At 46.5% G+C, this 26,635-nt stretch overlaps 1 protein-coding gene across 1 annotated transcript in view; it reads right to left on the bottom strand.

Annotated features, from left to right (window-relative positions):
• The window catches only part of DDX54 (DEAD-box helicase 54), a 560,256-nt gene that overhangs the window by 187,956 nt on the left and 345,665 nt on the right, over nucleotides 1-26,635 (bottom strand). Inside the window, exons 10-11 of the mRNA XM_069619243.1 lie at nucleotides 1,231-1,362; nucleotides 651-861 (exon numbers count right to left, since the gene is read on the bottom strand). Coding sequence (XP_069475344.1) covers nucleotides 651-861; nucleotides 1,231-1,362 — 343 coding nt within the window. The remainder of the gene's footprint in view (nucleotides 1-650; nucleotides 862-1,230; nucleotides 1,363-26,635) is intronic.

The following is a 26,635-nucleotide window of genomic DNA, read 5'->3' as shown; positions in this document are numbered from 1 at the left end:
GCCATAGAACTTGGAGGAAAGTATTTCTTAAATAAACATGTATACAAATAAATAGAAAGCATCCCAAAAGATGGGGTAAAATAATGAGTAAGTGTGGAAAAAGGTTCAAACTCATTCAGAGGAATAGACCAAAAAAGTCCAGCAAAAAGTGCTGGGGGACTCATGTGGAGGAGATTATGCATTAAAATGTACCCCAACAAGAATCATTCTGTGACAGATACTGCACAGATCATTACAGGTCCAGTTTTCAACAGGCAGCCAGAACTATGATCATTCACGATTCATGGCCACTTCCTTATCTCCGCCGTACATTATTGGAAACAGTGGTCTACTCTTTATAGAAAACCAGCCGGGAGAGGATATACACCAGAGGAAAAATAAATAAACAAAATAAAAAAAAAAGAGTATGCTTTGTATCCACCACAGGAAAACCCTGAAGCTTCAAGTGCACATTGTCAATTGCCACATTTTTCTGGTCCTGGGAATCTGAGTCCCATGGATATAGAGTCTAAACGCGTGATTCAGTGCAGTAAGAATTGAAAAATTACTGGGATGCTGCAAGCTATATTGAAGCTTTGGACTTTGTGTCACAAACACCAACACCATCATCCGAACCTGCTGCCCAGTAGGAACTGCCTGATGTGACTCACCCACTCTGTGCAGGAATAGTTTGGCCTTTGGTGGCACATTGTAGTTGATCACGTTGTCCAGCATGGGGATGTCAATTCCACGGGCTGCCACATCTGTCACAATCATCACTGAACACTTGCCATGCACAAACTTGCCAATGTTGATTTTACGAGCTGTCTGATCCAGGGAACTGTAGATGTGGGAGCAGTTTATGCCCTCAACAGTCAGAAGCTGCAGTGGATAAGGAAACATAGGCATGGTCAGCAAGCCAGACGGAGAAGCACAGGACCCAGCTGAAGACTGCAGACGCCAGAGCAAGCACAGGTATAGATGAGTACAAGAGGCAAGGTAAACCTCAATACAGCTTGAGAGCACATTAACTAGGAGAAGTTACACTTTGTAAGCCTCAGCCATATTAAACCATTCATTAGAGAGGGTGACCAGCAATATTTATCTTAAACCAAAGTTACCACATCTGAATACAGAGGAACATTCTAATACTCATGATGTGGCTGTAAAAAGAGGTCAGCGAAGATAGGAAGAACAAAAGAACCCCTTTAAGTAGAGGCAAGTACAAAATAATCCTCATTCAGTACCTACCTCCCTCAAGTACTCTGCATGGTGTTTTGTAGCAACAAATACAACTGTCAGCTCTTGTGGCTTCACCACATTGCGCAGGAGATGAAGGAGAACAGCAGGCTTATCTTCAGCCCGTGTCAGGAAGAAAGCGAGCTGGAAACAGAAGGATTTGAGGCTGTAACTATCAACACAACTCAACCTTTCATGATCCCCCCAACCCTATATCCTGACAGTTTCCATGCCACAATAATTTGTTTAATCACAAAACTACACAACACCTTCTAAAGACAGACCAAGAACTTGAAACCTATATGCAGTTGCCACACTTATTAATCATTACATTAAGCACAAATATGAAGTAATCATGTCACAGAACTGAATAACAGAAAAAGATGCAAACACTTTGTCAGGCACTAAGCAGATTTAAGATTTGCGGTGTGTGAAAGGTGACTGACTGAAGGCACGGGAGCATATACTATTTTTTCCTTTCCTAACTTTATTCGACATTGAGTCCAAAGTTTTACAAATCACAATATCGGAAGAAAAACTGTTTCCATCAACATCCATAAGACCTCTACTAGAACTGTTACAGAAACTTATTGGGGACTGTGCAGAATATTTCCCATACAGGCTAATGTCAGGCTCCTGTGAGATTCTTCTGCAAAACCTAGGCCCCTTTTCCACTCCCACCCTTTTGCACTTACATTTGCTGCTATTCATAGTCATCAGAGTAAAGCTAGTTTAGTTCATTAGGGGTTTATACCAATGTACTGAAAACCCTGAGGAATAGAATGAGAAGCCAGCCCCACAGGCAGAAGGGGGCGGGCTGTTTGTTTTTGTGCAAATGGCACACAGCAAAACCAATCACCACTGTGAGCTTTGCAAGGTATTTAGTTAAGACTTACATATTTATGAAAAATCTTCCTGACCGGTCAACCGCAGAAATGTTTGCTTGGGCGTGGTCATTATTTTACCTTGTCCGTAGGTGAGTGGGAATCTTTTTCCCCCCTCTCACCTAGCCTTTTACTCTTAGTGGGTGACCTTTTTATGTCTCTACATAGTGCATGGTTGTAGTTAGTTTCCTATAACTTTTTGGCTTAGGCTGGGTTGCCCCTTGTGCTCCCCTGTTAATTTATTTTTCCTATACTTGGATGAGCTACTGTTTCCAAATAGTAAAACGGTTTTATCCCCTTTACATTTTGTTTAAGTGAGCCAGCACCCCCACCTTATGTCAAGTTCTGGGGGAATACAATGCATCCCCTATCTTAAATACCTGGTAACATTGTTACAATTGCGAGTTTTACATGAATGGCTGGTTGTAGTGGTTTAACTTTTATGACTTTTAATCTTTATTACTCGTAGGCTGTTAATTCAGCCTCTAATGCACAGAAGGGCCACCATTTTGCAGGAAAGCCCTCAGTCAGAGTTTTGTCTTCAGCAGGAATCCTTTGGATTCCTCGCCCAGGCTCCAGAGTGTCTGAGAAGGGAAGAAGCAAAGGAGGAATTAAAAACTCTGCATCCCGGGGGGGCGTGGCCAGCAGTCATGTGAGGACGCCGTCTTCACGCTGGGCTCCTGCAGATCCGCATGTGAAATCCCTGTTACTTAGTGTTAAAGCAGTCCAAACAACATCAAACGCAGCAGCATAAATGAAACAACTTGGAGAAGCCACGGACCAAAGGCTGGGCTGTGGTGTACGGCCTGGAGGAAGCAGCGCCGAAAAAGCATTACTGCGAGAGGTCCTGTGGAGACTATAAGAAAATGGTGGCCGTGAGACTGTAGGACGGGGTCACTGAGGAATATTGCTGAGCCTGCCCTGCCGTGACAGTAGCAGGGTCAGATTGCATGAGAGTGCGGAAAGCCCAGCTGGGCAGAAAGGAAAGCATGAGACAAGTTATTGAAATCCTGGCGTGAAAGAACACTCTGGGTGCCAGAGTGCAAGTCTGTTGAGCTCCATATACGTGGAAGCCCAGGGTGGCGAGCGGAGAGCGGTCACATCAACGCCACACCCAACATTGTGGCCATGGAAGGTGACAGACCAGAGCTCCCCGGGGCAAGCGGTAATGGGTTGCTTGGCGAGCGAGGAGCAGGCAGCCCACCAGCACGCTGTCCACAGCAAGTTGAGAGCTGCGCGGAACATCAGAAGGTCACTGAACCAGATGTAAGGAGTGGGAATAGGGGGGGGCCTGCACAAAGAACACAGGGCCACAGTAATTTACCTGGGCACCCCCCGCAGCCCCCACTCCCAGAACAAAAACTAAGCGAGATGCCGGAGGCGCCCGAACGTACAGTGCATGACAAAGTGCACCGGCAGGGGAGAGAAGAAGCCCCGAAGCGAATGTGCCTGCCGCACATGAGCTCCGGAAGAGGAGAGTGCGGCAGGCCATAGTTAGACACTGGAAGTCTGGGTCTGCAGGATCACCACAAGACTGAAGAGGAGCGAGTACAGCACCCCACCAAAGCAGCACTTGGAAGGAATAAGACATCAATCAGTGCCTCACATACATGTCTTGGATTGGTTAGGTCCCCTTGGGAGAGGTAATCGGGCCTCCACAATGCGGCGGTGTACAGGGAAGACTATACAGCACGGGCCAGCAGCATTGTGGCCAGCTCTAGAAGGAGAACCAATGCTTGGGTGCACAGAAGGCGCTGAAAGGGCGCTGGTAGCAGGGAGCAGGTCTATACTGAGGGAGAGGCTCAAGTGACAGGCATATTAAGGGAAAATCCCTGGAAGACACGCAAATACAGATCCTGGCGCACTGAACTGAGACATAAGGCCGGATTGCCAAAACGCACACTGTCTAGCCCTGCAGGGCGCAGTGGGGACGGGTAGTGTGGGCCAGACGCTCAGGAGGAGCTGGACACTTGAAACAGTTATACAGACCCTAACATAATGTGGACACAGTTTTAGAGATGGCGGCCAGAAACAACAAGACCAAAGGCAAGCAAGGCACACTAGACATCTTCGCAAAGAGCCCAACTGGTCAGCAGGAAGCCGACAAAAGAGACAAGAGTCACATGCAGATGGGTGTCCCGAACGAAATGGGAGACGAAAGTAAATGACTGATCCTAGAAGCCATTTCAACTCTGCAAACCACATTGGAGGCCAAGATAGATGCGGTACGGATCAATGTCAGTCTGTTGAGACAAGATGTGCGTGCTATTGCTGAACGTACTACGAAACTGGAGGAGCAGGTGAAAGACAACACGGAGGCAAAAACGCAAACAGCCAGGGACATTGACATCCTGCAACAGAGTGTCAAATTGCTGGACAACAGAGCTGAGGAGGCGGAAGGGCGAGTACGAAGAAACAACGTGCAAATCGTGGGACTGCCAGAGGGGGAGGAAGGATCAGACCAGACTACCTACGTTGAAAATATGTTGCTCCAAGAGATAGGAGCCGGCAAACTTACACAGGGGTTCACGATCAAAAGGGTGCACTGCTCACTCGTCAGGCGACCGCTGCTGGGAGCCCCGCCAAGACCTACGATAGCCAAGGTGCTCAATTACAAAGACTGGGAGACGATCTTGGCCTTTCCCAGATCCGGGGGAGAAATACGAAGAGCATTGGCCAAAATATTGGTTTACCCGGACTACACTTTCCAGGTCCAGAGAAGGAGAGCCCAGTACATAATGATAAAGACCAGGCTCAGGAAAGCAGGTCTAAAATACATGTTATATCCCGCTAAGCTGAAAGAGTTACACAACGGGAAGTCCTTCTTCAAAACGCCAACAGAAGCTCAAGAGTGGATGGACAGTGCAAATCCCTGAGGCAGTGGATCAGAACCAACGCTCTCAAGAATAGAAGGACATTTCATGCAATGAAAACACAGTAGACATTACGCAGAACTGCACTAAGTGGAGTAACAAAGTCTTATGCGGCATAGCGTCTATAATTATAAGTAACAGGGAAGCTATATGATAAGAGTTGCGACAGCAGGAACCGAAGCGTGGGTATCAGAAACTCAGTAGTGAGAGCGCCTATAGTGGTCTTGCACCCAAGGTAGAAGTCGTTTTTTGGGCTACCATATAGGGCCCACCCACAGGGTACCAGGAGACTGGTCTTAAAACGGGGCTGAATGGAGCGGAAACAGGAAAGTCCGCACATGCAAGTCGTAGCAGGACGAGTTACAGTTGTAGTTAGTTTGCAGTGGGGGCGGGGAGGTGTTGGTGGGGCTCAAAGCTTTACTGAAGCACTTACAATTGAGACACATCTGGAGGGCGCAGCATGGGGACGAAAGAGTATACTCCCATTACTCGGCCCCTCATAAGGTATACACGCAAATAGATTACATGCTCTCTAGTGAGGAGCACGGAATGGAATTTTCAGACCTAGAATATTTAGCTAGAGTACCATCTGATCACTCCCCACTCGTGGTGAAATGGAGATTGTTCCCACCGAGACCTCCTATCCCAACTTGGAAACTAAGCAGCGCATCAGTCCAGGATGCATCATTTGCTGAGCACATTTATTTATTTATGCATTTATACAGCACACCTAGCCCATAGGCATATAGGCACTATCATGATAATTTTTACATTAATCTTAAGAATATGGTTACAGGTTTACAGATCTTCACTACAAATAGTACATCTAGTATAATATTTACAAGATATACATGGCACATCATTACACAAATTCTTGCAGGTTTACCTTTTTCAGTGGTGTTTGAGGTCTACCTTATAATAGGTGCCTGGTTGCAGTAGGCTGTTGCTGTGGGTCACCTGAAGAGGAGAGTTTTTAACTTTTTTCTAAATGACCAGAATGAAGTGTATTTCTCAGGTGGTGCGGGAGGGCATTGCACAGTTTGGGCGCCATTACCGAAAAGCTAGATCCTACTGCTTTCCGTCTCCTGAATCTGGGTAGGATGAGCAGGTTAGTATATGCAGTCCGGGTCGGCCTACTGGAGCCAACTTTGCAGATGAGGTCACTAAGGTATGTGGGCGCCTTCTTCGCGATACATTTGTGAGTCATCGTTAAGATTTTTAAGTTAATTCTGTCCTGGACAGGAAGCAAGTGAATGTTTCTTCTAATGGAAGAAATATGGTCATGTCTTGGGATATTTAAGGCGGCTCTTATTGCATTGTTTTGTAATATTTGTAACTTTTTAAATATTTCTAATACTAGTTCTGGAAAAGAGAGAATTGCAATAATCAATCCAAGACAGTATCAGTGCTCTTGCCAGGGTAATAGTATTTTCAGGGGAGAGAAAAGGGCAGCTTGCTCTCATCAGTTTGGCTGTGTACGTGGCTGAGGAGACCACGGCATTGATTTGTCTGTTTAACGTAAGCTCAGAGTCAATATAGACTCCAAGGGATTTTATTTCGCTGGCTACTGGGATAGTATTGCCATCGTTAATGAACAATTTGTACTGTCAGGGGGGTGGGGGTAGGAGTTGAGTTTTGTTTTGTTGCTGATTATAAGCTCTGTCTTATCACTGAGGCATAATTCATTGCTTGCCATCCCCAGGCTTGGATTGCAAGGTATATTTTGTTTCGATATTTGGAATCAGTGTCGTAACATCCGGTAATTGGTATGAGAACCTGGGTATCGTCCGCATAATTGGTATACGAGATACCCATATTGTCAAGTTTGTTGCATAAGAGTTTAGTAAATGCATTATAGAGAGTGGGTGAAACACATGAACCTTGTGGTACTCCGCAGGTTACCGGGACAGGCTGGGCTACTGCAAAGTCTGAAAAGACTCATGGTCTGGTTAGATAAGAATGATCTGATCCAGTTAATAGATTCTAATGAGAAATGGGCTGCGGCGTCCAAATGTTGGCATAGGATATCATGATTAACTAAATGCAATGCAGCGGAGAGATCTAGTAGTAAGAGGATGCACAATTTTCCATTATCCTTGTGGTCATCCATTTGTGTCTTCAGATCAAGCAAGGCTGTTTCCGTGCCATGACCAGGTCTGAAGCTGGATTGTCTTAAACCTAGGAGGCGTTTGTCCTGGGGGTATATTTGGATTTGCAGGTAAGGTGCACAATCTAATATTTTAAGCAGGAAGGGGGCGGTTGTGATGGGTTGATAGTTTGTTGGGGTTATTGGGGTCTAATGGTGGTTTTTTGATCAAGAGTAGGACCCAGGCTGTTTTTAGGTCATTCGGGACTATGTTAGAGGCGAATGAATTATTGATGAGATTGGTGACAAATGATGCAAGTTCCGACGCACAATCTTATATCAGAGTTGCAGGGCACGCATCTCCTTTACATCTGGAGGGTTTTAGACTTTTGATCATATTTATTGTGTCTAACGTAGTAAGTGGAGTAAAAGAGAATTTTGTTACCATAGGGGTATCTGTTGGAGGGTCTGTAGATGGTAAAGTTGGGTTGAGATTGAGTTTGGATTTTTTTTTGTTCAATTTTGGATTGTAAGAGATTTTGGCAGCAAGGGCATTCTGGATATTGGAGCACCATTGTGCGTCTTTAGTTGTATGGTCAGTCTTGGAAGCTGGGGATTCCAGTTCCCTGAGAATTGTGAATAGCTTTCTAGTATTAGATTGGGCATTTAGGATTCTATGATTGTAGACTTCACTTCACATATCAGAAAGAGCACTGTAGACTACATCACAGTGAATGAGGGAAGTGTAAATAAAGTGGGCACGGTCCGAGAGGCATACAAGGTGTTGATTAGTGGGGAAATGATAGAGTCAGTAGGGGTGCAAAAAGTCATAACTAGGGAACTGGAGACAGTAAACGAAACATTGAGAGCCCGGGAAGGGGAAGCCAGACATGATGGGAACACATAGCAGAAATCATTAAGCTGAAGCAGGAATGCTTTGCGCAATGGGACACACTAGGCAAGTTTAGCTATACGAGTACCTAGAAAGATACCATGCACAAGGGGACAAACTAGGGAGAATGCTCGCCTGGTTGTGTAAACGCGATGACGTACGACCCCCAATATGCTCGATTTGTAATGCAGACAAAGAGGTGAATACACCGGCAGGAATAAATGAGGTATTCTCGGAATATTATATAACACTATATGCAGACCCCCCCCCCAAAGGAGGGAGGAAAGGGACATTGAGGATGTCCTGGATCTCATAGTACTGCCCGAATTAGATGCCCTCCAAGCAGAGCCTTTGGAGGGGCCCATAACCCCAGAAGAGATCGAGGCCACGGTTGGAACTTTCCCCACAGGGAAAACGCCAGGTACCGACGGGCTCCCGAGTGAATTCTACAAAGCCTACAGTGAAGTCCTGGCACCATTATTTGCGAAAGTGTACAACGAGGCCTACACTGACAACATTCTCGCTGCAAGTACGAGAGAGGCTCCGATAGCTCCACTGCTTAAACCGGGCAAACTGAACACTGACTGGATCCTATAGACCACTGTCGCTGTTGTAACAGGATAGCAAGATCCTTACAGCCGTCCTGGCGAACAGAATCTGCAAAGTGATACATATATTGATCCACCCGGACCAGACTGGGTACGTTCCAGGCCGGAATATAACAGAAAATCTTAGGCGATTGCACCATGTAATTTATAGCATGGCAGATAGCAATATAGAAGGCGCAGTAGACTCACTAGATGCAACCAAAACATTCGACTCGGTGCATTGGGACTGGTTGTATGCCACCATGACGAAGATGAGGGTTGGGCCACGATATATAAGATGGGTTAAGCTAGTATATACTGATCCAGTGGCTAGGGTTAGCACCAGGAGTACGTGTTTGGAAGTATGGCAGCTACATAAGGGCACCAGGCAGGGATGCCCACTGTCTCCAATGTTATATATTATGGCGGTGGAACCCGTGGCAGCATACTTAAGACAAGAATATGGAGATGCAGGTATCGATATAGATGGGTGCGATACGTGGTGTCCATGTATGCTGACAATGTTTTGCTGTATCTCAGTGATCCCAAGCGGCATCTCCCTTACATCCGAGGTGTTAGACAACTCGAGCAGGCTTACGGGTAGTAAAATAAATAAAACTAAATCATGTGTGTTTCCAATTGCGACATTCGCAAGAAGGCCCGAAAAAAACTTGCCAGTCCTCTCCTTCCCTTGGAGTAAAACCACTATCAGATACCTAGGTATCAATATTTATCATGACCCGAAAAGAGAACATGATAGTAACAGAGCAGGCGAAACTAAGCTTGGTCAAGTCTATGGAGTTTTGGAGCAAGCTACCTCTTACAGTGATGGGAAGAGCAGCGTTACTGAAAATGATTGCACTACCAAGACTCATGCACTGCTTCAGAAACATCCCCTATTGTATCCCGAAGCAATATTTCCGGGACCTCGCGAAGATGTGTAGAGGGTTCCTGTGGCAGGACGGGAGGAGCAGAGTGGCATTGCATATACTACAAAGGCTGTACGCTCAGGGGGTCTGAAGATAACAAATTTTAAGCTGTACTACCTAGCGTGCCAACTGCAACATGTAGTTAAATGGATGGCAGATGACCCCACAATGGAAACTGAGCTGTTGCAGCCAGTCATAAAAGTGAGATACATGAGACCTCCTCTGGGTCCCCTCTTGTGAACTGGCCAATACCCCTTACCTGGTGACACTGGGAACCCAAATATGGAATAGGGCTTGCAGAACAATGGGTCTGGTGGACCCGCTCTTGCCACAGATAACGATAGCGGCAATCCTGAAAGAGAAACCAGGGGATAGGGCAGTGATCACGACCCGGTGGGAGGAGTGTGGAGTGGCCACAGTTGGGGATTTATGGAAAGATGGTGCATGGATGACGTTTGGGGAGCTGCAAGTAGCCTCCAAATTTCTACTTCACAACACAGTGATGAAAGTAGTGAGAGGGCGGTGGCCGGTTAGCAGAGGATATGCTATTCGAAATTAAATCATTACTTACGGTGGAAGATGAGGGGGCATGCTATTTCCAGAATTTATGAAATACTGCTAGGCCAGACATCTCGTACCGAACTGAAAAGCAAAGGGAGATAGGAAAGGGAATTGGGGAGTGTTAGGCAGAAACCTGTGCAGTTCCCTTTGGGAACACTGCAAAAGATTTAGGACTACAGGTGTTAACAGTAAACCCACTTGGTAGCAGTATGCAAAGTATACACAATAGGCACTCAGATACAATAGCACAAGCAAACCCTGACCAGAGCTTTGGTATCAAAGTATATAATTATTTATTTAAACACACACTGTTTGAAACACTCCAGCACTCTTATTTGTAAAACACTCTAAACACAGTTACTATTATGATATATACAACCATTATTCCTTATCAGACAAGTCTTAGTTAACACCACCGATTTCCAGACAGAGGTGAGCGCTTAACTATAGATGGCACTCCAATAAGTTCATGAAAAAGGGAGGGGAAAAAGGCAGAATATGTAAAGATACACCACTCCAAGATTTAGGAACACTTTTAGCAAGGCAGAAGAGCAAAAGTCACTGGTGAGCCAAAGTCCATAGGCTGGGCCCACTCTTAGAGAGAGCAGAGCACAAATGCGCCCAAGATCACACAGTTACACTAGGCTTTGAAAGTCTTGCAGAGAGTTCGAAAAGAGTTTAGAGAGGCTCAGAAAAGTTTAGCCAGGATGTCCCAGGCTAATCCAGGTTCGAAAGCCGGGGGCTAAATCTACCCCGTACAGTCGGTGGCAAGGGAAGCCAGGCGGAACACGGTACCTTAAGTGGGAAGGATCCTCCAGCGGTGGCAGTTGTTCCTGGCAGCGGGTGCAAGTCTCGGCGTCGTCCAGAGGAAGAGAAGATCTCGACTTGGAGGAAAGATGAAGGTCGTTGCACTGCCAGGGAAGAAACCAGCCGGGGAGTTTTCCGGTTAAAGGTATTACCCTTTATTTCATGGTCGTGGTAAAACATGGTATTCCGGTTGCCGGGGTGCTTGGCACAGGCAAGGCGGCCACGAGATGCGTCAGGAAGGCGAAAAGACAGCAAAACTGGTTATCCCCACCAGTCAAAGGAAGAAGCCTCTCCGGCGGGAGATCTCCTCTGTCTTTGGGAAAAGTGGTGAGACGGTTCAGCAGGGCTCCACCGGTGGTGTCGTCGTAGCAGGTCGGCTCAGCTTCTCCCTCGTCGGATTCTTAGGTCCTGTGGCGACTTCTGAAGTTCCAGTCCCCAAAGCCCTGCTTTTATGCAGAAAACCCCCATTCACTCAGCCTAGCTGTCACTCAAACATGCTAAGTGGTGAGCCGGCCGGCTCACCACTTGGGCCAATCAGGACTGAGTGCGACTTGAGTTGCCTAGGCAACTCAGTCCAGGGTGCCTAAATCCCCCTCCACCCCTCCCAAGTACCCCAGACAGAGTGGCACCACTTTGGAGGGCTTCTGTGGAGAAGCCTGCCAAAAAGTGGAACAAAGGACTCGACTTGGGTTGGAGTCACAGAAGAGAACACAAACGCCATTTTAGAACCGAGTTTTGGCAAAAAATACCAACCGGAGAATTAATAATAAATAAATAAACCGGCGGTATGTTTGAGGCTATCATAATTAAATTAAATAAAGATAGTAGCCTCAAACAATGGGAAAACCCCAAAGAGAAATATTTGCGGTTGAATATAAAAAGTAGTATCCACTGCCACCAGCCAAAACTTGATCAGGGGGGACGGAGACGTGTCCCCTCGACTAACAGACCCCAGGGCAATCGAATTGCCCCAGCCAGTACGTCCACAATATGATGGTTTGTACTGGTTCTGTTCAGAATTCAAGACCAGTAAAATCAATGGTGACTTTACATGCCCTGGGAGACAGTCAGTCCCAGGGTATGGAGTCTATACTGGGGGGTCACTATGACACCCCTGTGTTACTGCACTGAGGGTGCTGTGTAACACATCACAAAAACACATGAAGCCCTATGGAGTAAAAGACCCCATAGCCCATTAAACACATCTAGAGTCAAAGGAACACACTCAAATCATGTCCAAGAGTGAGGGTAAAAGAGTCTCACTCTTGGCAGGAGAAAAAATTAAACCCCAAAAAATCCAGCAAAGCTGCTGGGGGACTCACTAGGTTAGGACATTCAGCCTAAACAGAGAATTCTCCTTAACAGGGAGGACCCTAGAAGGGTAGTGGCTGAGAGTAATGTAGTACCGTAAGAAGGTCTACAGAAATGCCAGGTTGCAATTAATACAGCTCTATGCAACACAGAGCGTACCTCACCCCTGCGGTCATAGCAACTTTTAAAGGCGCAACCAGACAAGAATGCCCAAGATGCAGAGAAGTTAATGCGGAGCTTATACATATGTTCTGGGGCTGCCCGATCATACAGAGGTTCTGGAGGGAAGTAGCGGACAAAGCAGAGCATGGAGGCGTGGAGTTAGATATTCTGATGCCAGAAGCGTGCCTGCTAGGCGGCTACAAAAAGAAATGTGAAGGACAAACCATTGAATAGATTAGAAGACTTGATGTATGTACTAGCAAAGTGGAGCATAGCCATGAACTGGAAAAATCCTAGTGAACCAAGCATTGTTAGATGGTGGAGAGAACTGGATAAATGGATTAAGGCAGAAAGTGGGGCATGGGAGAGGGCACCGAGGGAACAAAAAGTGGAAGCAAGCTTAGACATCCAACGATGGATAACCCAGAGTGCGACATTGCTGGCTAATGAGACAAATGGAGAAGTAATTGGACAGGCATCGGAGGAGGGTGATGCAACATGCTGATGGGAGTCTAACGGGCCGGGGCGGTTGGGAGGGGGTAGTTTAAGGTTGTTGGAACTTGTTTATGTTCCTTATATTGTTTGTTTGATAAAATGTAATAAAATCTTTTTTTTTAAATGTTAAGAAAAACCCTGCATCCCTTTGTCTTTTACTTAGCCTGAAAGACACCAACTCCCAGTGGAGGGCTGGCTGTCCTGATTGGACAGCCAGACCGCCCCAGTGCTGTAAAATGCAGAAGTTGTGCTGTAGTTCCTGTTAAATACTCTGAATCTGGATGCTGATAAGTCAAAACTGGAGCTGAAACTGAAGAGGAAGATGAAGAAATGACGGCCGTAGCCATTTCCAGCAGCCAGAGAGCCTGCTGTGTAATCAGAGCCTGCTGTTACCCTTCCTTCGAAGTGACCCGCGGATCCTGAAAAGGACGACCCCGGTGAGACCCACTAGAGTCAAGAGGACCTGCATTATGAGCCATCACTTGGAGTGCTGGACCTTGCTGTGCTGCAATACCCAAATACCCTGGGACCTCAAGACATTATGCAGTGCATGGTCTTCCGAATACCGAATTGCGCTGAAACTTTGGTGGCATCATTCTGGTCTCCTTAACAGAGCGCTGGACCAGATTAGTGATGAGAATCTGACCAGCGATATTCAGTCTCCTGGCTCCTGAAAAGGGCGCTAGAACCACACAACCACATCCAGCCACGAAGAAACCGTTGCCTGGAGTCTTCCCTGCTGCAAATTCCCTTCCAGTGTCCCGTGTTTAGGACAAGGAATTCATTGACCAGGTTTTTGGCTGCAGATCCCGAGGACGTCCTGCAGCAAACTCTTCTTCGATGCTGAGGTACTGTGTTGGCTGGGGTATTACTTACCTTAAGCCTTTTGCGATTCCTGTGAAGCTTTGGAGGTGAATCATATGATTTGGAGTCCTCTCATCCAGTTCGCCTAGGCGAATTCTGGAATCCCTCTAGGGTGTCTTCTCTGAAGTCCCTGGGCCCTAACTAACTCTAAAGTGAACTACTTTCTTTTTGTGAAGAGAGTTCCTCAGGACCTCCGACATGTCCTGCAACTGAACCCTAGCTCAACCTGCCTACAGCTGGCACCTAGACCACTAGGGTCCCTCTTCTGCCTCAGAGGGAACTCATGCAATAGACTAGGGGGAAGGACTAGATAAGAAAAGGATTCTGCCTTGAAGAGTATAACACGTGTTTAAAAGTTACTAGAATTGGTTTGGTAACTGTCCCTCTGAAATATGAACAGTTACAACAGTTCTTAGTATCCTTTGAATGTGTTTTGCTATTCTGAGAAGTATATATAAGGTTATTTCACTCACCTGTGAATTGGGTCTCCCCTCTTCCCTAAAGTAATGCTGTTGGCTTCACCCAACTATTTCTTTCAGAATATAAGTGTATAGGTTTACCAACTGGGTCTTGCTGTATAGCCAGTCTAGAATTAGTCTGCTTTGGTTTCTAATTACCTTGAATAGCTGTGTGCAATTCTTAATAACTGTATTGTGGGTTTTACTAACCTTGCTCTGCCTTGTGCCGTCCTAAAATAAATTAGACAGTTGTTGCTCACCTTAATCTGTGTTTCATTTATTACAACCTTAGATTTTACTCACCTGGTAGAACTGAAGGTTATTATAAATGTAGTTATAGGTTCATAATGTTGCATGAATTTGTGTTCTACTATTCAGAAAAGTATCCTGGTAACAGGGTTGGTTTACTATGTGATTTCTTAACTGAGTGTCACTGCATGACGGACAGGGCCTACTATCCTTGAATTACTGACAGTATTCAAAAGTATATGTAACCTGGTTTTACTCCCAAGAATAGCCGATTGCATTCTGAATGTGTTACTGGTTTGACTCAACTTGAACTGATGATAGCTATTCGTAATAAGGTTATACTTTGGGTTGTATCCCTTAAGTATTTATTTGGTTTTTAGAATTGTGTTTATATAACATGTGATAGTACGTATTTACCCAAGATTCATCTTGGCCTACTTTTATTTAAATAAGCCATTTATTTTTACAATACATAGTGGTTCAGTGTTTCTTTGGAGCATATGTATGCGAAAATTTCTTTGTACCAAGCTACAGCCCTCTCCCCCTCCTAAGATAAGCCTGGCTGCTCTGTCTACGGTACCAAATACTGAGGCGGTAGAGCCTTGTACTAAATGTAGTTTTGTACTGTCTCAGTAGTATGGTTTTACTAAGCCCATAGTTGGACTTCAGAAACACTATGCCAACAAGGTGCTCCTGCCAGGTGCTAGATTAAAAGCACTTGGGCTGGACCTTGTCCAAAGCAGAAACGGTGCCCCAGCATAAGGAGTTCTGTTCACAGAGGATGAACTGCTGGGACCAGCAAATTAAAGGGTAAATGAGGGCTGAAGCATTTTGAAAACATTTCCAGGAGCAACTTGGGCAACAGGTCTGAAAGGGCAAAGGACTAAACTAGATGGAATTCAACAAATACAATACATAGGACGACAGAAATGTGAAAGATACAGCTGTCGACATTCTATAAACAAATTGGAGAAGACAAGGGAAACTGTGCGTAGGGGCTGAAACATTGTCCTTGAACACATTGCACAGTCCCCTGCGAACTTCAGTTTGTCAAGTTGGGATCCTTTCCAATTCCAAACTCACTCTCTAAAACTATGCAGAGATTGGTATGTGTGTTCTGGCTGTGGCTCTCCAACAAACCTGCTGTACGTATTGTACAGTGTGTTCAACAAACGATAGATAACTCCGTGACGGAAGACAGAGATTTGGCAGATGTTAGAAAGTTCAATGAAAAGCATCAATCGGACCAGGCTGGGTTTATCAAACAAGCATAAAATACCAGATTGTTGGCAGGGCCGTCAAAAATGGCAGCAAAACAAGCTTGATCAAATGTTCTCTCCCTGGTCTTTCTACAGCAATTGTTTTATGGGGGCAGGCCGCAGAAAGCCTCCCCCTTCTTCCCCTCCTCCACCCTCCCACCTTACCCCGCCCCGCCCCTCCCCTCCAAAAAATACCACAAGAATATGTGACAAAACTGCTGTTTCACCATATGGAATGCAACGATCAGATGGGCAGATTCCATTGAAAATTAAAGTCCTAGAGTCCAGCAAAAGAGCTGGGGGTCTCTAAGGAAGACAGCAATTAGCACATTTCTGAGAATTATCCCTAACAGCGCTTCTGTGGAAAGGAAGGAAATCTTAAAAAAAAAAAAAAAGCAGACAATTTATACAGGTGTTTTCAGTGTTACATGATCACAAACTTCACATGAGCCAAGTGCCACTGAGAAAGAGTAACCTGTTTTAAGCTCAAAGTGGAATATCTCTCAGAATTGGTAGCAATGGCAAGATTGGCACTAGTAGTCAAGCCTTTTGAACTTGTGCTTAAATACCATTATTGTTCAGCGCTGCAGCTGCTTAGATCATTCATAGTGCAAGTGTAACAATGCGCCTTTCCGAGCAGTGCTGCTTTTACTCTGAATAACCAAAACATCACGGACAAAAGGAAAACAATCCATAGGTCTAATCGTTGAGACAAGGTATTTGGAAAGAGCGCTAGATTCAAACCTGCTTGAGATGCTAGCTAGGCAAACTGGGAGGGAAGGCAAGGGTAACCAAAATTTGGAATTGTAGAATAATAAAAAAAATTCAAAAAGTATTTGTGAAGTAAATGTAAAACATCAAAGAAACAAAAAGCTACAAGAGAGAAGCGGTTTCTTTCCATTATCCAGATAACAAGGCCAAAGTGCTGACAACTAACCTAATCCTGCGCTTTAGCGCTCGAGTGCTCCCCACTTGTCAAGATTTGACTCAGTTTGTGCCATCGCTATTACCCATGCAGTCTTTTCTACACAATTAAGTCTTTCCCACCACAGGTTTTCTTCGAAGATGTAAGCAGAAGCAAAAAGGGGAGTCATGTAACATGCTCTTATGGTTTGGGTTCCAGGACAGGCCAGAAGCAAGTGTCTTATCGTTTCAATCTGGTCTCCCCCCCCTCCCTCACAAAAACAGCACTTGTTCGAGCTTCAATTTCATTTGTTTCCAAAAGATTGAGACGTGCTCTAAGGAAAGTATTCCTTAATGATTTATTTGGAAACTTTTTCAAAAGTTACTTGGGCCAGTAGGTACGATGTTGATTTAACTTTTTCCGCCGTTTCTAGGGTTTTTGTCCAATCTAGTTCATCCATTTTCACATTTGTCGGGTTTTGGATCAGCTCTTCTTCACAGCTTTGAAATTCGTTCAACTTATTTTTACAGTCTTTCTCCCACACCTTGAGCATTTTGCACCGCCCTTCTGTCGTTTCCAGTCTTATGTTAAAGCAGCAAGGGCGGTTTTCCAGCAAGGTTTTCCTATACAGCATCATGCTGTTACGCTCGATTGTTGCTTGTAGTGAGAGGAGACTTAGTTCTCGTCTGATTAGAACCATAGAAGTTGATTTCGGCAGATTAAGAACGGATCGCCAAAAGAACCCTTCGAGTTGAGACCATATCTTTTTGGTATCTGTGGCATTGCTTCCACGCCGTATGTGAGAGACGGGACCACCTAGAAGCTAATGGCTGGAATTAATGAAAAGCGGCCACATATTTTGTATATAGCTCTAGCTTGGGAAGTGAGCTTCCTTGTTTTTTCACAGAGGACTTGTTGCATGGCGGTTTCTGATTTGGAACTGTCCAGAGGGTAACTCGGAGGTACTTAAATGTATTGACCTTTTCTATTTGAAAGCCTTCCAAAAGCCATTTAAATGTTTCCTTTTGGGACCTAATTACATGATTTTCATCTTCCTTATATTAATCTCTACGGATGTAATGAGCCAAGTTGTCAAACTGGCGCTGAAGACCAATTAAAGTATGGTCTATTAATATCATGCCATCAGCATACAGAAGGCAGGTCGTTTTAGTCGGACCCATCGTAGGCGGAAATTATCGTATATTTTCCTCTGCATCTTTGAAGTCGCCCACATAAGCTATAAAAAGTGCAGGGGCCAAAGGGCAACCTTGTCAGACGCCTCTTGTTGATGGAATTTCGTCGGATAGCAAACCCTGTTGATTCAAACGCACCCTCATTTGGGTGTTAATGTGCAACACACAAATTGGATTTAAAATTGCGTGCGGGCATTGCCACAATGTTAGTTTAGCCCAGAGCTTTTCTCGATTGACCTGGTCAAAAGCTTGAGCCAGGTCAATGAACGCGAAAAAAACCCTAGGGTGCCCCCCTCCTGGATCTTGCTCTTAAGGGTGCTCATGAATATAATGTTTGCGCTAGTACCAATGTTTTTCATAAATCCCGTTTGAAAGGGGTCAGCACAGGGCACGGAACTGGCCCAAAGTTGAAAGCGCTTCAGCAACATGGAACCGAAAACTTTACCAATCACATCCAGTAATGCGATGGGACGGTAACTTCTCGGGTCCTCTTTATTTCCCTTTTTATAGATGGGGACCACGATGGATGAGGTCCAGGATGTTGGTATAGATTTGGACTCCGTACATCTATTAAAAACGGCGCTAATAAACGAAGCCCATTTCCCCCGGGTGGCTTTTGAAATCGATGTTTGTAATACAATCGGGACCCGGAGCCCTCGATTTCAGCTTCTGGATGACCTCTTCAATTTCATCTCTATTTCCAAGATCAGTGCCTGGTTCATTTATATCACGTTCCTCTAACGTGCTGACAGATGGTGCAAGAGGAAATAAGGTTTTGAAGAACTTCACCCATGTTGCTTCACCTATGCTGCTTCACCTATGCTGTTGAAGAGGCCCTCTTCCCTCAGGGAATCTACAGATCTATTGAGACCAGAATTCTTGCAGGTTATGGCCGCTCACCTTACTCAACATCTCCTCCGAGTCCCGTTGGTAAATTAGAAAAATCAATTGCAAGTGTTTGCACGTATACAGATGTACTGAGTTGGACAATGCAATCTGGTTAAAAAAAAAAAATGTACATTTTTTTTAAATACACAATGGGTTGATGCAATTATCTAATATTGGTCAACTCTAAGGGCCTCATTACACGTTGTGCGTTAAGGGAATAACGGTACCGGTAAGCGATTACCGGTACCGCTAAATTCCCTAGCTAATTACGACCCGGACTTGCCGCTATTAGCGGAACTGGTAAGTACAGTGCCACTAATAGCGACAAGTCCGTGGGCGCGCGCGCGCCCCAGACCGGAAATAGCGGCAAGGCGCTAATTGCACGGCATCACAAGCCATGCGGACATGGCAATAGCGGCACAGTAAAGACCCAAAAACCCCTTACCGGCATGGCGCGAATACCGGCATCGCGAACCACCCGTTAAGCGACCTGAGCAGTGTTCACACCTGCCACAGGTGGACATATCCAGCACAGGTGGAGGCAATGGAGACTTGCAGCACAAAAGAGCACACCACACCCCTTCCCACACACCTTCCCACACCAAAATGGTTCCAATACTGGCAGCACTACATGGGCTGGAGGACACGATTGCAGTGCGGCAGCACCAACAACAGGCAGCACAGAGGAGACGCAGGAGGAGGAGGGCAAGACAGGCGCAGCAAGCACCACCAGGGAACCCAGAAATACCACAGAGCCAGCCACCAATACCCAGGATCCAAGCCACTCCATTTAACCAAACACCTGAGCACATACATGCATACACCGTACCGTCTGCACTGGGATACCATCACCAGCAACGTGTATAAAATACATGACAGCGTGAGCCTCCTAGACCTCAGAACTGCAATCCCCCCACCCCCATCTACTGAAGGTGGTGACTGTGCACCACTTCCTGGCCACAGGCTCCTAGCAGCATACTGTGTGGCAGATGCATGGCATTTCACAACCAGTATTCCCATGCATGCCGAACCAGGCACACAATGCCCTCCTGAAGCTTGCACATGAACACATTCCTGCCATGGACTGTCCAGGAGATCGCAAACACCAAAGTTGCCTTCTATTCACTTGCAACCATCCCAAGTAGCATCGGGGCCATCAACTGTACCCATGTGGAATTGGTGGTCCTACATCACAATGAAGTAGTCCAACGAAACAGAAAACGATTCCACTCCATCATTGTCCGAATAGCATGTGACGCAAACAAGATAATCACACATTGTTGCTCCAGATGTCCCGGCTCAACCGATGATTTAATGGTCCTGTAGAACTCAACCATACCACGCAACATGGAGCGACAAGCCGGCCAACGATCGTGGCAACTTGGTGATTAGCATGGCATGTACATGGCGGTGTGATTTTGGGGGGGGAAGAGAAACATACACCAACTGGGAGTGGACTGTCGTGCATGGGACAAATGGTCATACAGATGTACGCCAATGTCCATCGGGGAACGCCACAATGTACTTGAGAAAACCGCACATGAAATGTGAAGCTGCACAACATTGAATACAATCCAACTTTCGAAAGATTACACATCCATCCACACCCACATTTCACATCATGCAACTTCACATAATACACAAATCAGCAACATGCCGTCAAGACAGTCATACAGAATAAGGGCAGCACAACATCAATACAGCAATGTGCCCTAGAATGCATGCAAAGGGATCACCCCTAGCCATAGCATCTGACCACAAACCCATAGCACCACTGACGGGATGCTTCACAGCATAGCAACATGGATGTTGGAATGGCAGTACACTGGCATTGCGGTACTAAATTTGCCTGGGCCCAAGGACACCCGAGACCTGGCCTCACCCAGGACATATCTATTACTGTTGGAGGCATGATTCAGGAATGTCGACTTGCATGGTCCAGCTCAGGTTTGCACATTGCAGTCACGCAGATCGTCTGCATGCATGCTGTCAGTTGGGATTTCCAATCACAATGCAAAGACGATTTGTGTGACATGTACATGCCGCACCAGAGGTGGCCGGTAACAGGTACCCATTCTTCACCCCATACATGCAAAGCCGGCTATCCCCTAAAGAGGTGGCTCCTAACCCCATGTATGGAACCCACATAACCAGCAGGAAGAGGACAACAATATTGCACATACCCGTACCCGTGTCGTGATGGAGCAGACATTTGGCCTTTCAAACAAACAGCTCTGGTGCCTAAGCGTGCCGGGTGAGGCTCTCCTGTACGGCCATGACAAAGTGCTGAAGATAACCGTGGCATGTGTGACGCAGAACAAAATGTGCATCAGACGGAATGTGCCTATGCCACCTGACATGCAACCACCAGATGATGGTGATGAGGATGGTTGAAATGGCCCGCCAGGAAATGCAAGAGGTGATGGCCAGGAGGGACACGATGTGCGTCAGCATCTGATGTATCAGATTCCATGAGATACAAGGGAAATCTATTATGGATGGAGATGGGTATTGTTGCCCTGGTGCATGTGGTGAGTCCCACAAAGAACCATCTCCCCAATACAGTACACATACGCAATGATGAAGACCAAGCCTGTGTTTCAAATTCTCAACAGTGTATTGTGAACAAAATTCAAACAAAAAGTGCATGGCCCCAACTGTGCAAACGACCTCACCCCCCTCCCCCCCACAACACTCCCAAGAACACCCTTATCCCCCCTCCCCCCACAACACTCCCAAGAACAGCCTTACCCCCCCCCGTCCCCCACAACACCCCCATGTGAGCCTCAGTGTGTACGTGTCCTTCTAAGTGCCTCCTCCGCCATTGGGTTGTTTGAATGTGGTGCGCCTCAGGTTGCGCAGAGGGCTTGTTTGCCGGGAACTCCCAGAGGAGGTGGTGCCTGGTTGATCCGGTGTTGTGGGTGGGCATTGGCGCTCAATCGCGTCCGCTATAAGGATCACGGCCTGCCTGAGTTGGGCCATTTCATTGCAAATCCTGTTCGTGCAGGCCTCCATGCCCTCCTTTGTCTGCCTTGCATACATACAGAGGTCCTCCCTCAGACGGGCTGCCTCGGCCACATGCTGCCCTACCAGCCCAGTGATCTCTGCCTGCCTCTGGCTGATGGATGCAAGGTCATGTTGCGTGCTAACAGCAGGAGGGATGACTGCAGCGCCTTGGTCCATGCCTCTGGCATCAGGTGAGGACACCTGGGGGCTCCAGGCCCCTTCCACGGTGTGGGTGGCTGATCCTCCATGGCTCCCTGACCCTGATGACAACCTTGGGCTTGCCTCAATGGAGCGTGTTGAGCTGGGGGTCTGGCTTCGCTCCACAATGTCAAGTGCTTCCTCCTCGTCCGAAAGTGGAGCAGTGGCTGCTGCCTCACCAGTTGAACTGGTGGCAGCAAAGTGCATGCCCTCAGTGCTGATTTCACATGCAATGGGACACACTGCCGTGGGTGCAACAATGGCAGCAGCCATGGCCTCAGGCTGCGTGGAACTTGTGCTCCTTCTGTCTTTGTCCCTCTGCTGCTGGACACTCCTCCCGGTTACCCTTGAGGTGGTGGCGGTGTCCCCCGTCGCATCTCTCCTGGGCTTTTTTGTAGATGGGGAGCAGGTGTCGCAGTGCGTGGATCCTCAGTTTCTGTCTGTGATCCTGTAGGGGTGAGAAATGGGGAATATCATCATTTATGGTTCTACCTGCCTTATGCTGAATGTTTACGTCATGCTGCTCTATGCATTGGGGCCTCTTTATTGTGGATTCCGGTAATGGGGATGTCGGGTGGGTCATGCATGAATGGGTCTGTGTTGCACGTGTATGTGGTGATGGATGCATGTATGTTTGTGGCTGGATCCATGGCCTGAATATGGACACATATTTGGGGAGCCCCCTCACACTTCACTGTGCATTTTTTGATGTATACACTCACCTCCATCGGATGAAGTGGCCACACCATGCTCCATTTCTCCAACACCCTCTATCGATTCCACTCCAATTGTGGATGCACAGGTCTCCTCCCACTCAGAGTTTCAGAGGTGAATCGCCGCCACCTCCTGTGCCCATTGCCAGCTTGCAGTTCACCGACAGTATATTTCTGACACGGAGCCAGAGGTCGTCCCACCTCTTACGGCAGTCCTTGACTGTGCGGGTGGTGGTGCCCACCGCACTGACTTTGTGGGCAACCTCTGCCCAGATGGCCGCCTTCTTGAGGATTGTCTCCCGCCGCATGTCATTGCTGAAGACTACATTTGCATTTGCCGATGGTGTCTCTGCGAGCATGATCAGCTCATCACTGAATTTTTCCTTACATTGGCAATCAGCAGCTTTTTTTTACGGCCTTGGGCATCTTTGGGCTATCCGGGATGGATTTGTGTCCGAGTTTCCTTGAAAGAGGTCCCGGATGCGGAGGATGGCAATGGACTGTGTTTTTAAAGATGGCCGCCGTGCTCTTTCCCGTTCCTGTGCGATGACGCTATTTCCGGTTCCGCTTTTTAACGGTGACCACCAATAGCTGTGACCACTAATAGCGGTGACCGCAATTTGCATGCAGCGTGTAGGCGGAGGTGCTATTAGCACTTTAGTCGAAGCCGATAAAGGACTTTTTGGGGACTTTTACGGCATGGCGGTAGGGCCATTACCGGCATGGCGCTATGCTCGTGTCCGCGTACTCGTAATAGTACGCAATTAGCGGCCTCTTGCGAGGGCGGAGACGCAAATAACGCCATGCCGGTAAATGGCTTCATTTACCTCACAACGTGTAATGAGGCCCTAAATCTACCTATCTGGATCCAGTTGGATGTGCAGCATCCAATCTACAACATAAACCAACCTAACAGAAAATCTGTTTGTGACTCAAGTTAACTCAAGAGAAGATGCAAAAAAATGCAATTATACAGATATCTTTGGAAAGTGAGTAAATGATGTAGGAACTATATAACTGAGCCTCCATTCAGTATTTTCATTGATCAACTAAACAATGATTTCAAAAATATAATAGTAAATACATGAGGCACAAACACAGACCATGAATTACTGTCTCCAGATATCGGCCACAGTGACACCCGGAGGCACCAGGATGCCTTTTGAACGAATGGCCCATTTAAAGTCCCAAAGAATCGCTAACTGAAATCTGGAATAGATTGGAACAGATATTCCTCCCAGATATGCACTCAAATAGGGCTCTCTAACAAAGGTGGCTTCTATATCACAACGCTTAGGTTTGCATGGGGTTAGATTGTGCCAAAGTAAATGATGTTTTTTATCATGACTTTCTTTATTTTGATAACCAGGGTTTCCGGAGACGTATGGGAATCATGATCCTCCCACACATGGCACAGTTTGATGCTTTGTAACCTTTCATAGTGTGGCAAAACTAAGGCAGACTAACACATTCCAATATTTCTGCATTCGGGACTGCCCAATTTCTGGCCAGAAGGTCAGGGCAGCCTCTCCAGCGATGCTACGGACTCACCCCCAACATCTTTTTAACCAGGCCACAGTGGTTTAGCACTTGTAACCATTATAAGGATTTCCAAAAAGTGTTCTTTAGCAGTGTGCTCCCAAATACATGGTTAAAACTTGCCATGACCACTGCAGCTTATTTAAGAAGGATCATTTTGTTGAACTGGGCTGACCAGGAACGAAAAGAAAAGAAACGACTTCCCAGGTAGTCATGCCCATGGAGTCAAGGGGGCCACTCCAGAACAGACCACCCCCAAATTAAAGGCATGGATGTGTAACAAAGACCTAACGTTATCACTGGCTTCAATATTTTAAAAAGTCCCATGATCATTCCATTACCTGCTTATGCAACCAAAAGGCTATAATTCCCAGGCTCGTGGATTTAAAAAGAAAAAGACTAGTCACAGGGAAAAGGAGAGTGTATTGTTATTGGTGGAAACTAACCGGAGTGTGTTGTGCAAGAAGAAGATCATAGGGTTTTGGGGAAGCTACTTGGAAAGTTTATGATCGAAAAGAGAGAAGAGAGATGTAGTGGACAAGGAACTGCTCCAGTGTACATCGTGAACATTACAACGATCAACTTGTAGAGGGGCATGTTATAATGGATTGATTTCTGTAGAGGAGGGTTGCACAGGATTGACTTGGCAAAATTGAGGACTTTTCACAGGGTTGAAAGGAGTAACTGGAATGTCCTGGAATAGGTTATTGTATAATTCAAGCACCAGCAAGGTTAGGTGGTTGGGTATTTAAAGATGTTGTAGGGGAGGATTGGTCCAAAAGACCCCCCCCCCCTGTCTACATCCCTTCCCCAGGTGAGGGCCATGGCTCATCGGGCGTCCCCTCATACCACCAGGGCCCAGGTGGTGGAGGGCTCACCTGCTGAAGACATTGCCCACACGTATTGAATTTAGCTAGGCCTCAGAAACCATTCTGTCTAATAAAGATGGTGTTAGCTCAGCGCACTGTAGCGCGGCCCCCACCCTCGGAGAGTTTCAATTATCCCTGTGGCCGCAGCTCCCTGGCAGATCCCCTGTGAGCCCGTTCCCACGAACAAGACGGACATGAGCTAGTGTAAGATACTAACACTAACATTTCACCTTCCGCAGTGTATCACTGCTCCCAGCATGACCCGGCCTGCGAGGCCTGGGTGAAAAAGAGAACTGCAAAACGGTCCTCGGATAAAAGCAAAAGTTCCCAAATATTAATGCCAAGACTACTTGCAAAGCGTGCATTTCTCCATAAAAACTTCTTCTATTAAGGAAACCTGTAAAATGTATAAACATGGTAGAATACATGCTTACCTGACATTAGCAATGAAGAACCCACACCACTGCAGTTGGGTGCTAACAATAAAAGAGCGTTCCAGGGGACTATTCGTTATGTGTATCCTTGAAAAGCTTACACCCCATGGTCCCGCGCCATAACCGAACTAATGCTGCTAGAGTGCAAGGGAAGACGAATGTAACCACACAAAGGGCTCATGTGAAGGACGCGCGAGAATGCCCCTGTCATGCGTGCATGTCTAAGCCCCTTATGTGCCACTACCGTCACGTACAGTGGCGAGTCATTTTCTATGTGCTCCACCAACCTCACTACTACCTCACTTACTACAAATGTATATGTATATAACTAAATGTTGTAGTTGTTAAAACAGTGTACAAATAATGTGCTCAGACTGGCTATATTTGAGAGACATTTAGCAAAAGTTAAAATGTATGTTTTCGAGTGATTCAAATGAGTATTATAGAGTGGTCAAATGTTTATGATGTTTTCACCTAAAGTCGGCAACACACGAGGAAGATACCTTTGTGAATATGTGCAAGGCCATTCCCCCTCCCACCCTGCAAAGACTGCCAAACAAAAGAACAGAGGCCTGCGCCGCGCTAATTCTCCTCCCCCAACTAGGCTGGAGCCGCTTCAAAGATTTGTAGTCCCCTCTGCAACACCCAAGGCCACGGCCTGCCACCGGCATTATTTACAGCACAGCAGTAAACCTCCGCCTGAATACACAAATCCACAGGCGCCCCCTCTTAAACCCCACAACCCACCGGATCACTTTAGACTTCTGGCCCTGTGCAATTAGGACACCCAATACTGTGGCAACATACAGCATCCCATTCATAATGACTTCTAACAAGACAGAAAGACATGTACCGCCCGTCCCATGCCCTGAGACTTAGCCCCGCGACCTATGGTACCTGTCAACAGGACACTGGTAACCACGCACTGATGAATCACCATCAAACCCCTCACAAGGTGCATTCCTCCTGTGTTGCATTAACCTGTAGAATAACCTATTGAAAGATTTACTAAAGAAGATAATATTGCAATAACTGAATGACTGCGGTGTGCATGGCCTAGGGCAAATAAGTCAGGAAAAGACATTCATCTCCGACACTGGCCACATTGGCACAACAACACCGCCCGGATGAACTCAGCTGACCTGCCAGGCCCAGTCCAACCCACCAGGCTGACCAGTGACGTCCTCCAGCCAAGGCCAACCACATCGCAGCATCGCCTATAGCTAGTCATCGCCACCCAATCCCATTGAACTTGT

This window comes from Ambystoma mexicanum, chromosome 10 (genome assembly GCF_040938575.1).
Source record: "Ambystoma mexicanum isolate Mex_15411 chromosome 10, UKY_AmexF1_1, whole genome shotgun sequence".
In the NCBI taxonomy this organism is placed as follows: domain Eukaryota; kingdom Metazoa; phylum Chordata; class Amphibia; order Caudata; family Ambystomatidae; genus Ambystoma; species Ambystoma mexicanum.
This window is presented reverse-complemented; position numbering and strand designations above follow the sequence as displayed.